Source organism: Lutzomyia longipalpis, chromosome 2, assembly GCF_024334085.1.
Source record: "Lutzomyia longipalpis isolate SR_M1_2022 chromosome 2, ASM2433408v1".
In the NCBI taxonomy this organism is placed as follows: Eukaryota; Metazoa; Arthropoda; class Insecta; order Diptera; family Psychodidae; genus Lutzomyia; species Lutzomyia longipalpis.
This window is the reverse complement of record NC_074708.1, coordinates 1,021,788-1,035,923: the sequence shown is the minus strand read 5'-3', so window position 1 is coordinate 1,035,923 and position 14,136 is coordinate 1,021,788. Positions and strand designations below refer to the sequence as shown.

Below are 14,136 nucleotides of genomic sequence, written 5' to 3'. Positions count from 1 at the left end.
TAAATAAAAAAAAAATGAAACAAACCAACACAGATCAATAAAAAGAAAGATAAAAAAATCCTTCTTTTCAATAATTTATTTATTTTTTTTTTTTACTTTTGACTTAATATATGTATATTTTTTTAATTTAATATTTAATACCAGCTAAGAGGAATGGCGCGCGTGTTAGAGAAGAACGTTTTTTCATTTCATTTCTCAAGCATCACAAAAGAGGCAAAAAAATATACAATCTTTGTTTTTTTTTGGAAAAAAAAACTGAATCATCTTGTGGTAGAAGAGATTTTCCAATTGACCACTTGGCTTTATTTTCATTGTTTTGTTGTTGTGGAAAATAAAGAAAATTGGTTGAAATCTGGAAGTAAATAAATTTGTGAAAAGTTTGCATTAATTTAATTTACTTTTTTGTGGGGAATAATTAAAATATCCATAAAATGAATAGTGCAGGTACTACATCAACTACCATTGACTACACAGACCAATCAACAAAAGCGATTAAGTGAGAAAAAATAGCATCCAAAACACCTTAATTAAAGCTTTTAGGAGTTGAGGTAAAAGGAAACTTTTATAAGCTAAAAGTGTAGTTTTGAGCTTTCTTTAAATGTCAAAAGAAAATATTTCCTGACAAAAAACTTAAAAACCCATAAAATATTAGAAACTTAACATCAAACGTTAGAAATGAAGCATCAAACTTAATAAAATAAACGTTAAAGATTAGTAAAAGGAGTAAAAGAATGACAAGCATTAATGGGAGTCTCTTGTGAGAACTGGTGAAATTAGATGTTTTTATTTTTCTTGGGGTTTTACTTAAACTTGGTTTTCCGGTGTTGGCCACATTCAAAGACTTATTATTGAAAAGTAAGAAAATCACTTTCCGTCATCTTATGTGCGACACCATCTTGTGATTTTCCGACTTTTCCACAGAACTGCCCTAAACCACAAAGGTAGGTTTTTCTCAGGATCTACTGGATGGATTTTGATTGGGTAAAAAGCAAATGAAAGATGAAGCATTAGCAGAGAATGTACCGGAACCGATTTTAGAATTTCGACTCAGAAGCTGTGAAAAGTAGACAAATATTCTTATTGACTTTTCTCAACTTCTGCGTCGAAATTCTAAAATCTGTTCCGGTACATTCTCCGCTAATGCTTCCTCTTTCATTTGCTTTTTACCCAATCAAAATCCATCCAGTAGATCCTGAGAAAAACCTACCTTTGTGGTTTAGGGCAGTTCTGTGGAAAAGTCGGAAAATCACAATATGGCGTCGCACCTAAGATGACGAAAAATGCGAAAAGTGATTTTTTATCTATATAATAAAGAAAGGATTTCGTGTCTGTACAGCTATACAAATCTACACCGTTTGACCGATCGTGATGAAATTTGGTACAGAGACTCCTTATATCAGGCGCTTTCGAATGGCCGTATTCATTTTCCCCCCAAAGCCCCCCTTCAGGTAGCCCCCATATAAAAGTCATGCATTTTTTGCAAATTTTTGAATTTCGCGCCCGATATGTTGTATGAAAATGATTTCTTCTCTTTGCAAATTTTTTCTTTTGGGATCGATAAGTGGCCCAAATCTGCCTTTAAACCATCATAATTTATTTTCTCTCTGAAATTTGCGCGAAGCGCAACAAATCCCCGCGAAGCGGGGCGAGGTAAATTGGAGCGAAGCGACAATTTACCTCGTACTTCAATAATTAGGCTACAAATGTAACCAACATCGGAAAACCAAGTTTAAGAAAAAAAACCCAAAGAAAAATGACAACATTAAAAATATATTAATACCAACAATTTGCTGAAGAGACCCTCCTTAAAAACGTCAAATGTTAGAAAAGGTACGTCAAGCATTAGAAAAAAAAGACGTCAAATATTAAAATTAGAATCACACGTTAGAAGAGGAAGAAATAAGAAACTTCAGATGTTAAAAAAAAACATCAAACATAAGAAAAAAGCGACAGATGTTAAAAAAGAACCCTTAGAATTCGAAAAAAAATGTCAAACGTTAGAAAAGAAGCGTCAGATGCTTTATAGAAGACACCAGATAGCCAATGAAAATACTTTAACCAAATTTACTTAACCAATCAGAAAGCTTCCCATTAAATCAATTTCTTCTTATTATTCAATTAAATTTCAACATAAAAATTTGTTTAAATGTGATTTGATTAATAGGATTAATATTTTAGCCACTTCTATGCTAGATTAGTTTAATTAAATTGAATTATTAGGAGTCATCAACAATTTTTAAGAGTTAGAAGGCATTCAAAAAATTAATTAGAATTAATATTCTAATCAAGTTAATTATTAAAAAAAAAAGAAACTTTCAATGGTTAAGCTTAAAGTCAAAGTTTTCAGTGTAATGCAAAAGCATAAAAGCACAGCTAAAGAGCCTCTATGAATCATTTTTCATGCATCACCGCCAGACATGACTGTTTTTGATAAGATTTCCTCCAAAGCATCGCCCCTTTATCAATATTTCATTAAAAATTAAATTCTTTGAAAGCAAACAAAGCAAACCTTGCACAAACACATCGAAATAAAAAAGAAGAATAAAAAACAAAAGAAAAATTCACCGGAGAGTTGCGCAGCAGCAGCATTTCAACCAGAGAATCCTGTCCTTTTGAGATCATTGCAAAAGCTCCCTCCCGCAGATAAATTAAGGAGATTAAATGGTGAAGATGTCCCCCACATCTCGTGTGTAGTCAATGAGTTCTGCCTCCTTGGCCACTTCTACCTTCCCCGCGGGCGTACCATCTTCTTCACTTTTGTTGCTCTGTGTCTCCTCTGTGGGCTTTTCCGGGGAACTGCGATCAAATCTAGGCGGTGGTGCATCCTGAGATTTTGTCGCTGACTGCGGTGGGGGCGTTGTAATTGTTGACCACCACGTACTGAAGGCTCCCTTGGCCTGCATTAGTGCCCCACCGACAGCCTTGGATGTGGTATTCACGGCCTGATTAAGCTTCCGCCCACTCTCAGTGCTCTGAATTGTGTGCGCAAGTTTGAGCTTCATATCCGTGACGGAGAGACTTCCGGCAAATGGGTGAATGTTCGGGAGGATGGCCAGGGGTGGCTCCTGCCCCGTAAGGGGGCTCTTCTCGTGCCACACCAACCAGTTGTGCGTTTTTCTCCAGGCCGCCATGAAGGTGGCATTGAAATGATCCAACTCCTTCGTGCCATCCGGGAGTTGTGAAGCACGCAACAGTGCCAACATGTAGCCCTGAAATTGAGCCTTAATCCACTGCTCACTCCCCTCGGCGGCTTCTTTGGGTGACAACACATTCCTGATGATGTAGTCTGCGAAACGAAGATCTTCCGTGCTGAGCTGCAGCTGCTTCCTCAACTCCACACTGGCCACGTCGATCGTTGTGGTTTCCACATCAATGAGAACATCAGCTAGTTGCCGTTTCTGCTGGAAGAGGATGTTTGAGGCGCCAATTGTGAAGCCACACACCGATGGATCGGAAAGGAGATCCATATAGGGCAGAGAGAGGTACGGCAGTACTAGATGACCCTCCATGAAGAGCTCCAAAGGGGCACCCCATCGTCCGGGGTCAAAAGAACTCAATGATGTGAGGATTGTGAACAAGGTGTCACCACTTGTGTCTCGTTGCATGCTGCGATTGTCTTCACAATTCTGATTAGTCTCTTCCTCCGCTCTTCCCTCATTCTCCTCCGGAAGATGTGACGCATTGGTAGCTGGTGGAACTTCCTCCTCTACTTCCCCCTCTTTCACCTCTTTCACTTCCTGAGACGACTCCTTGTCGTGACTTTCCGGGGAGCTGGGAGATGGCGGAAATTCCGGAAGTGGTGACATTGGACGTGAAGTCTTAATGCAAGCTACTTCACGGAAACCTTTGGTTAGTTGATGCGGATGAAGGGATGCCACAGCGATAATTAAGTTACAAATGGGCCGCACTGGAGATCCGAAAATTATCACTTTTCTCTGCAGGAGCATCATTTTGAAGATTAGGAGGATTTTGTGGCGCCACTTGAGGATAATTTCTCGCAGATTGAGCCCAACGCCGTAGTAGCGCTCAGGTGATGACGTCCCGGTGAGGTTTTCATGTGTGAGACAAGCATTGAGTTGCTCGTAAACATTAACCAGGATGTCCACGGAACTGAAATCTCCCTGATCGAAGAAACATTGTGCTATCAGGGAGAGCTTCACCTCGACGTAGCCATAGATTGGGTAGGACATTAGAGCACAGACGGCCTTCTGAACGGTACTCCGTGTCACGTCGGCTGTCTTAATCTTGAGACGTTCAGCTGGAATTTGACGGTAGCACGAGACGCCGTAGACGCTCTCCTTGGGGTCCGTCAGGCTGGGTAAATTGAAGAAGACGGTGTCATCGGTAAAATTGTGCGATCCATCTGGTAGGGCAAGTGTGGGCAGGTACTTCCACCCACTGGGGCATTCATTCTTCCCTGTGGTCCCCTCAATGAGGGGCGGATGAGAGAATTCCACTTGACAGCCCTTCTTGTGGTGGAATCCCACAACCAGGATATGCAGGATGGGCGGCATCACTGCTTAAATTACTCACACACTACACTCAATTCTCAAATTAATGCCAAAGAATCCCAAAAACCATAAAATATCATACTTTTCTATGCAAATCCGCCCTCAAACAAGAAAATTGATTACCGTCAAAATGATTCAACATAACCTCAATACACCTGCGATCAACATAACCCTATTTTTCAGTGAACATAACCTCTTTCTTTTGTTATGTTTTCCCACATTCACGTGAAAGAGATTTCACGAGTTTTTTTTTTTTAAGCAAAATGATAAATAAATCAGTGAAAGTCCTCAGCCAGAGGCTCACGTATGATGGTAAGATAATCCTAGCACCTATGGTGAGGATAGGAACCCTTCCAATGCGACTCCTAGCACTGAGATACGGAGCTGATATTGTTTACACGGAAGAACTTGTTGACTTCAAGATTCTTCGGTCCAGAAGAATGATTAACGGTGAGTGAAGCCTCTCAGTGAGCTTGTGGAAAGATTTGAGACTTAACACAGAATCTTTTTTCACAGATGTCCTCAATACTGTTGATTTCGTTGATCCCAGTGACGGGAGTATTGTCTTCCGGACGTGCCTTGAGGAGAAGGATCGTTTAGTGTTGCAAATGGGCACCGCATGCCCCAAGAGGGCTCTCAGGGTGGCACAAATGATTGAGCATGATGTTGCTGGAATTGACATCAACATGGGATGCCCAAAGGAGTTCTCAATCAAGGGTGGAATGGGAGCTGCTCTTCTCAGTGATCCCGAAAGAGCAAAGAGTATCCTCAAGACCCTCATTGACCACGTCAGCATTCCTGTTACGTGTAAAATACGCATCTTCCCTCGGCTGGAAGACACAATAAAGCTCGTGAAGGAATTTGAAGCTCTGGGAATTGCTGCAATTGCCATACATGGTCGAACGAGGGATGAGAGGCCAATGCATCCTGTCCACCCGGATGTGATTCGTGCCGTGGCGAAGGAAGTTTCAATCCCAGTGATTGCCAATGGTGGCTCCAGGGAGATTGCACGACATGGGGATGTTCTTAAATTCCGCGATGACTGTGGTGCTTCGAGTGTAATGATTGCCAGAGCTGCTGAATGGAATGTTTCAATCTTCCGGAAGGATTCAATGCTCCCTCTCGATGAGGTGATCACGGCGTACCTGAAACTCTGCGTGGACTATGACAATTCTGCCCACAATACAAAGTACTGCGTACAAAATATGCTACGAGAGCTCCAGGAGACACCACGAGGAAGGATTTTCCTTGAGAGTCAAACTCTTGAGCAAATATGGTGAGAATTCTTTGTTTAATCCCCAGTCAAATTAATTTTGATTTAAAATTCCTTTCTTTAGTCAAATTTGGGATTTGGGAGAGTACTGCCGGCAGAAGCAGCTTGAATACCAGCAAAAGGGAATGTTCACACGCCGGGATTGCTCCTCATTCATCCAACAAGGTCCTGCAGTGAAGAAAATCAAACTAGATCCGGACATTATTGAGCGGAATGTTGCTTTCGTTCGTGCCAACTACAAGCAAAGTAAGAAAATTCTTTTAACATTTTATTTAAATGAAATTAAATTAAAGAGAATTTTTTTTCTCCAGCCAATGAACTTCCGAAGAGCATCCTGAACAATTATGCCTTCAAAGGAAGCATCAAACTACCAACTTATGAGACACACAGAGAAGAAAAGCTCTTCAGGAGTATTATTTCATTCGAAGGGAAACGTTACACAAGCTCATTTTGGGAGAAAAATAAAAAATTCGCCGAACAGGGAGCAGCTCTGGTGTGCTTGCTAAACCTAGGACTCGTTACGGAAGAGATTCTCCTGGAAAATGGAAGTATATTGGAATGATGAATGTATTTTATTTTTTTATGAAGAGAAAATAAAAAAAAATGTTGAACTGAAATCATTTTTCTGCTTTTTTATTAGGAAGATTAAAGGATTTTTTCTTTGAAGAAAATATTGAGATATTTGGGGTATATTCTGACAAAAAACTTTTCTAACAATTGTAAGTTATAAGATTTTGAAAGTTGATGTTTTCAAATAAAAAGAAAATTAAGGAATTTGTTTCAGAAAGATCTTTAGAGATCCTTTGCAAAGTAATTTTCCTTCAAGAACTCGTTTTAAGAATGAAAGAAAATGTTAAAATCTTAAAAGATTTTTCACAGAATTCCAAAAATTTTATAAAAACAAATTTTAAAAGAAAAAAAATCGGGGTAGATTTTCATATTAAACATTTTGTTTCTTACAATAAATCAGTTATAAGATTCTTGGAAATTTATATGTTTTTGACATTTCTTTTTATTTCTTTAATCAGATTTTTGAATGAAAATTACTTTAGGGCTCGTTAGAGATCTTTCCTGCTGCTTTCTGAAACAACAAATTCTTTGTTTTCCTTTTATAGAACGATTTAAAAACATCAGCTGTAAGAATCTTATAACATCTTTTGCGTTGTTAGAAAAAAAAAGATTTTTATCAGAATCAACCTTAAAGAGGTTTTTGCGGAGAATCTTTTGAAAGAAAGGATTTCTTTTAATATTTTTAATAGAATCGATTTCCTTAATTCATAAAACGGCGTCACAAATACAGAAAAAAATCTGTAACAATTTTTTAGGGAGGAATTCAAGGATTTTAAAGGATCTACAAAAGAAAACTGGAAGCATCCTTTAGCATGTTCTGCAAGTCTTCGCAATTAAAATAATAAAAGAAATTCTCTCAAGCACTAAAGAACACCGTCAGCCCTAGAAATTAATCTTTTGATAAGGAAATAAAAATTTTAGTTAAATAATTCTACTTTTGACTAGTCAAATCTCCTGACCGAAAAAGAAGACATTTTCCTGATCAAAAGCAAAGTTTTTAGAGCAAAATCCTAATTTTCTGATCAAACTCAGCTTGATTTCTCTACAGAAAGTCTCTGAAATTGAAGCTTTCGCCGATCAGTTAGGAAGAATATTTTTTATGAACTTCAATGAGCATCCTTTAAGGAGAAACCACCTTTGTTTTCTTTTTTTATGTATATAAGTATGGCAAGACAATATTTATTAAATAAAATAGAGTACACTACGCTTATATAATTTGTAGTTAACACATTTCTTCAATATAATTCATCTTCGTAAAATATTGTAATAAAAATTATATTTATAATAATAATATTTTGAGTGGGGAATATCCTGATAAAATATTTTGTATTCTACTTCCCTTAAATATTTTATTTCTTTTCTTCTTTTTTTTTCACTCGCATCTATTTCTTTTCCGTGGTTATTGCACCAACTGTGGGTATATTCTTTTTTTTTTGTTACTTTTCTTATTCAAACGTTTGGACTTTGATTTTTTTAAAACAAAAATGCTTTCTTATGTAGAAAGAGAAAACAAAGAAAAAGGATTTTTTGTAAAAGAATTTTTGTTAAAAAAGGAAGGAAAATGAATGATTAATTACATGAAATTTAATGTGATCAGGCATCGCTTAAATTTCTCGCAAAATCTTCTTTCTTTTTAATATCTTTACTTATGGCAGCATATACACTTTTATTTGCACTATTTTATACATTAAATATAATCAGCTAAAAAGATGTCCCATCTTTTCATAATAAGTAAACTTTACACATATCAGATCATTTTTTTAAGAATTTTATATATTTTTTTTAATTTTTCAATTTCAATGTGATTTCTTTGAAATTTTAATTTTTTTTTGTTAAAAAAAATGTTGGAGAAAATTAAATTTTTGGGAAATTTTTCCATCTCTGACGGATTGTTTTCATTTTCTCTTTTTTTTCTCAGTAAAAGTACTTTATTGAAAAAATGGATGGATTTTTGCACATTATACAAAAAGTTTGTTTTTTTTTCTTTCTCAATCTTCATCATAAAAATTTTCTCCTCAAGTTTTTTTTTTATTGTGTTTTCTTGTGTAATTTATATCAATTTATTTTTTCTTCTTTTATTAATCATTCAATTACTATATAGGAACTTTGAGCCAAAGCTTGGCTAATGTTACGTTTTATTCTCATTTCTTTTTATTTTCACTATTAAAATTCATTCAAAGGCACCCGTACTATTTGTATTCTTTTTTTATTTTATTTTATTTTCATCTAACAGTTGGTAAATTCTCTGTTAATGTGCGCAAATTGCTTTTTTTCCTTTCACATTTAAATATTTTTTTTTATATTATGTTGTAGCTGCATTTTGCCCAAAGGAAAAGAGAATTCTATTTATTCATTTTTTTATTTTAATAGATTATCTTAAAGATTGATTAAATATTATTATTATACTGGCTCTTCTGCAAAAAAAAATGTTTAGTTTCAAGAAAGAATTGTAGGTAATAATTAAGATAAAAAATCATTTAAGCTCGCAATTTGCTTTTGACTTTAAGATTCTTGTTAAAAAGAATTGTTAATAAAAATTTCTTTTTTAAAAATATTCCTTCATTCCAAAAAGAAAAAAGTTAAACAATTTTGACTTTTAAAAAATCCGCAAAAACGAGAATTAACAAAACGATATTTTTTAGCACAAATCATCACACATTTTAGTCCTTTCCACAGAAAAAAAAATCTAACCAATTTTTCATCTAATTTAAAACAAACCACTTAAGAAATAAGTGATAAAACTTCCAAGAAAAAGAAAAACACAAAAAAAGAAAATTAAGTACAATTTTTTCTGGAATTCTAGGTTTTTTTTCTTTCTTTCTTTTCAGCTGCAATTTATCATTATCTCGTACTCGGATTTATCTATTTATTTTTTTCTTAATAAAAAAATTCACAACAAGGTTTTTCTTCTCATGATAAATTCAAAAATAAAATAATAATCTATTTACCATTCTAATGATTCTTTTCTTTTCATTTTTTTTTTAAACTAAGTCTACCCCTAGTTTTTTTTCTTTATGTCTAATGTGATAATAAAACCTATAATTATTTTAATATCTTTCCTATTTTTTTATCAACTTGCAAACGCAATTTTTTTATTTATTCTTCTTCCTTTTTTTCTGAAATAGCTTTACAAACATATATGTTGACAATAAAACACAAATTTTCTTCTATACAATTTTTTTCCCATCATTTTATTCCAGGTAAATATGCTATTCTATAAGAATTTTCATCTATGTAGCATTTATGTTTGTTCTACTATAGTGTCCCAAAAATATTTTGAGGTAAATTAAAAGTCACATTTTGTGGGGGAGATTTTTGAGAAATTTTTATAAACATTTCTCAATTGATTACTATTTGAGGACAAGAGTTTGGGGATTTGAAATTATTTTCTTTAAGATTTTCTAAAAGATATAATTCACAAAGGAGATTACCGGCTTTCCATACAAAAACTTCTTCATTCATAAAACAGTTTTAACCCATTTCAGGGTAACATTTACTAGTCAGAAAGACTTAAGTTTTCTTAAGATTCTTTAAGTTTTATTAAGAATATCTTAAGTACCTATTCATAGGTTTTCTTAAAATTCCTTAAGAAAAAAGTTAAGATTCCTTAGGAAAAATTGAAGATCCTTAAGTTTTCTTAAGCGAAACTTATGATTTCTTAAATCAATCGAGCAAAATAAATAATTTTTAAATGAGTTTTACTAATTCTTATACCCGAAGACGATCAGAAAAAATCTTCAAAAAATATTGATTTAGCTCGATTCAGCCTGACTGAAGAAATCTTTAGTTTTCCTTAAGAAAACTTAAAAATCTTAATTTTTTCTTAAGAAATCTAATATTTTTCTTAAGGAACCTAAAGAAAATTCTTAAAACTTAATAAATTCTTAAGGAAATCTTAAGTGTATCTGACTATTGAATTTCACCCTGAAATGGGTTAAAATTGTTTTGTGAATGAGGAAGTTTTTGTATGGGAGCCGGTAATCTCCTTTTAAAACTTAAATTTTGAAGCTTGTGGCAATAAGTTAAAGAAAAATTCCTGAAGATAAGGCTATTACAGTCAGTTTTACAAATTAACTAAAAGACGTTAAGTTAAATGTTCATTAAAAAAAAACACTTAAAATAATTGATTAAATCCACCAAACTCTGTCCTTTTCTTTTAATATCAACGTCTTGTCATGAAAATACCCGTGATTATCTACACTAATGAGGTAAATATGTGTTCTTTATTAAAAAAAAAACGTATTAGGTAATAATAATATGTATAAAAATTAAGAAGACGGAGCTTTCTATAAAGTGGAGCTTGAAGCATTTTGTACATTATATATTTTATTTACATTCTATATACGCTTGTATTGCTATTAAATATTGTGCATTTTTTTTTCATTTCTAAAAATCTACGCACATTTCCCACAAAAGGATTTTATTTAATTTTTATTCATAAAATTTCACTGAGAGGGTTTGGAAATGCACGATACGGATGGAAAGTTTGTGTTACCCGTTCAAGAAAGAGACTCAAAAATTTGTCTCTTTTATTTTCAAAGCAAAAAAAAATCAAAAAGTCTCGTTTTTGGTTTGATTTTTCTGATTCTTACTTTCTGTTCCCTGAGTATTCTACTAAAAGGATTTATGATTCTTATGGTATTTTTTCAATGTTTTCAAAATATGTAGTTCTTTATGAGAATGCTTGCATAATATTGTACTTGGTTGGCAAAAAAAACTCATTTTCAATGGAAAAAGGAGTTTATTCACTTTGAGGATTTGTTGATTTGTTTTTGAAAAATTCAAATCAGATAAGAAAATTCTTGCAGAGAGGATCAACGAGACATTTAAAAAGAATCAAACAGATCTTCTTTTGACTGAATCTCTCTCCTAAAGTTTCCCATCTCTGCTTTGTATTTTGTAAAAAAAAATCTCACAGAAACCTTAAAAATGAATAAACTCCTTTTGAGTGGGTTCAAAAATACAAAGAGAGTCAGACACGTATAAATAAAAAAACAGAGAGGTTTAATCTTAATAAAATGGAAGCAACTATATGTCTCTTAAAAAATCTAAATGGCATTTTATTTTATTTAAATTATCCTCAATTTTTGAGTTTTTCATGAGCGATAATATTAAAACTCACAATCAGAGATTTAAAAGCTTTCAGCGTATCTTTACAGCAATCAATGAAAGCTCCAAGTACGGCCGAAAACTCACTCAATTTCTGACCAAGAATTTCTACCTCACACGAAAACCCCAAAAATAGGAATAATTTGACGTTATTTAAAAAAAAATCAACAAACGGGAAGCACTAACAATCATTTTTTTTTAATGGAAGTACATTGTTAATCGAAATATTTTCCTTTTTTTTCTTCAATATAATGTAAAGTTGAAAGACAAACTGACTGCGGTTATCACTTGAAATCACTGCAATTACCGGTGATGCGTCTTAATGAATTAAAAATTAATTATTATTTATTTTACTCTTTAAAACAAAAAAAATCTATTATTAATGAATGAACTAAAATAATAAGAAATATCTCGTGTTTTGAGGTAGAAAATTGGATTTGTTCATTTTACTCGTAATCTGTTTGTTTTTTATATTAGCTTTTCTTTTTTTAATAAATTGTTTTTCTTTTATATAATTTCTACAAATAACTATTTCCTATGACATGTATATAACGTTTTGTGGTAGTTTATCGGTTTTCTTCTTTTAAATACAAATTGTAATAAAAAACTGAGTTTGTTGAGGTATATCATTTTCAATTGGGGGGAAGGGGGATATTGCAACAGGCGTGATATTTTATCAAAAAACTTTGCATTTCTCGTCATTTTCTCATCGATCTGTGGTAATTTTTTTTCTTTCTCAATCTATTTTCTTCCTATTTACATTTTCTTCTTCAATTTTTTTTCATTTTCTTTTAGTTAGAGTTTCTCTTATACACTGCTTCTCTCTCTCTCTCTCTTTCGCTCTCCAGAAAGAAGCAAATTACCTCCCACGGGAACCTTTTTTTTCTTAATGCGGTTGTACCTAAACAATATACAACGTTTAATTTATCATCATCTTAAAACTTCATTCTATGATTAAGAATTCCATTTTACGATCATTTTTTTCAATTATTTTTTTTTTACTTGCTACATCCTGGCAAGAATCCTCAAAATGTGCAAAAAGAAAATTTATAAAATAAAAAACTTTCTACATGCTTTACGATAAAACTTGTATAAATGGCACGGTGATTCAATTATAATTAAATGTTTTTTTTTTCTTTTTAATATCCTCCAGTTTTACAACAAATAAATATTAAATTAATTATTTTTTTGCATGCTTCTAGTCTTCATTTCTCGAACAAATAAAACGAACAATCCCTCAATGTCTAAAAAGAAAGGGATTCATTTCCATTAATTTCTCTTGAGGACAATTTCACTACAATTCGCGATTTTTTTCACAATAATTTTTTGCAATATTTTTATAATGTTTTTTTTTTTCTTTCTTTATCTTCTCATAACAAACAACATGAATAGCACATTGGTAAAATACACTAATATTCTCTTTTTTTCTTCCTCTTCTTCAGCTAAAGTGTCCTTTTTTCTCATCAATTTTTCCTTCAAAATCGTATATTTTTTTTTAAGTCCGTATACTAAATTTTATTTAATCGATTATGCGTACTTTTTTTTTCTTTTACTTCTTCATTTAAATTTTCCATTAATTCTCTGCCGTTCAATATTTTTTTTCTTCTTAAAAGTATTAGAAATATCAATTAGATGTATGTATATTTTTTCTTTTCATAAAAATTGGTATACAACTTAAGGCTTCCTCAAGTATTGAGACTTGATCATTGCACGTGGATGCTTTGTGCAGCACGTGAATGGATCAATCTCGCACGTATAACTTTTATTTCTGCTTCTGGAGGTATGTATAATATAGTAGGGGAGACCGGGGTAAAAAGAGTCATTTTCGAATTTTCAAATGCCAATTTCTCCCAAGTTATAAATCGGAAAAATCGGAAAAAATTAGGGTGGAAAGCCCTATACACCTACAATTTTTGACAGTAATTTGGAGGTTATGTGATCAGTACTTTGGGAGATAAAAAAGAAAATAAATTTTTGGCCCATTTCCCAAACTTTTGCGTATTGAGAAAAACGAGTTTTCCGAAGTTTTCCTTCAGCAATTTTCCAATCTGATAATTTTTCTCACTAGCTGGGTTACTTCAGAAAACGTTGCCAAGGTGTATTTTTCAATAACTTTTAATGATTTTTCTGTAAAATTATTTGAATCAAAACATACCCCTTGGGGTAGATCGGGTCAACCCATGTAAATCATATGGGAGTTCGAAATTTTCGACATATTTTCTATCCATTTGTTGCAAAATGGCGTGATTGAGAAAATCGCAAAATTCTCTGTTTTAGTGCATATAAAAGTGAAATTCCTTGTCGCGGATCAAAAGGTGAGAAGTTTAGCTATCAACTACTATCAATCTCTCAGGCGGAAAATCATTGGAAATGTCGGAAAATTCGACCGACTTTATTTAGCCAACTGGTGACTATATTTACCCGCCGCGTTTAAAAAAAGTCAGAAGCGGAAGGGTTTAGGAAAAGCTCGAAAACTCATATTTCCCGGGGAGATAGAGAAAAGTGGTCTGAGACAAAGTTGTAGGCAAGGGAATTTCCTATAAGAATGACCTATTGAGGAAATTTTCTTGTCCTTGGGGAATCCTGCAGATAAGGATTTATGCAAATTGACTTTTTTTACCCCGGTCTCCCCTATAGATATTATTATATCTCTCTAACTTCTCCTTGCCATTG

At 33.1% G+C, this 14,136-nt stretch overlaps 3 protein-coding genes across 3 annotated transcripts in view; 2 read left to right on the top strand and 1 right to left on the bottom strand.

Moving 5' to 3' along the window:
- The window catches only part of LOC129788401 (N-acetylgalactosaminyltransferase 7), a 783,634-nt gene that overhangs the window by 25,270 nt on the left and 744,228 nt on the right, over positions 1–14,136 (top strand). The gene's annotated exons all lie outside the window — the stretch shown is intronic.
- Positions 65–4,686, bottom strand: LOC129788396 (late secretory pathway protein AVL9 homolog). Its single transcript, XM_055824427.1, has 2 exons — positions 2,566–4,686; positions 65–352 (listed from the first exon to the last, which is right to left on the bottom strand). The coding sequence occupies exon 1, from the start codon at positions 4,512–4,514 to the stop codon at positions 2,658–2,660; it is 1,857 nt and encodes a 618-aa protein (XP_055680402.1). The 5' UTR covers positions 4,515–4,686; the 3' UTR covers positions 65–352; positions 2,566–2,657.
- LOC129788418 (tRNA-dihydrouridine(20) synthase [NAD(P)+]-like) lies at positions 4,716–6,401 on the top strand. The gene is made up of 4 exons (XM_055824466.1): positions 4,716–4,961; positions 5,028–5,787; positions 5,849–6,030; positions 6,096–6,401. The coding sequence occupies exons 1-4, from the start codon at positions 4,775–4,777 to the stop codon at positions 6,344–6,346; spliced, it is 1,380 nt and encodes a 459-aa protein (XP_055680441.1). The 5' UTR covers positions 4,716–4,774; the 3' UTR covers positions 6,347–6,401.

Excerpts from the sequence above, each read along its gene's own strand:
- LOC129788396 (XM_055824427.1), bottom strand. The coding sequence starts at position 4,514 with ATGCCGCCCATCCTGCATATCCTGGTTGTGGGATTCCACCACAAGAAG.
- LOC129788418 (XM_055824466.1), top strand. The coding sequence starts at position 4,775 with ATGATAAATAAATCAGTGAAAGTCCTCAGCCAGAGGCTCACGTATGAT. Across the intron at positions 4,962-5,027 it reads GTCCAGAAGAATGATTAACG|ATGTCCTCAATACTGTTGAT; the intron begins GTGAGTGAAGCC and ends CTTTTTTCACAG. Across the intron at positions 6,031-6,095 it reads TCGTGCCAACTACAAGCAAA|CCAATGAACTTCCGAAGAGC; the intron begins GTAAGAAAATTC and ends TTTTTTCTCCAG.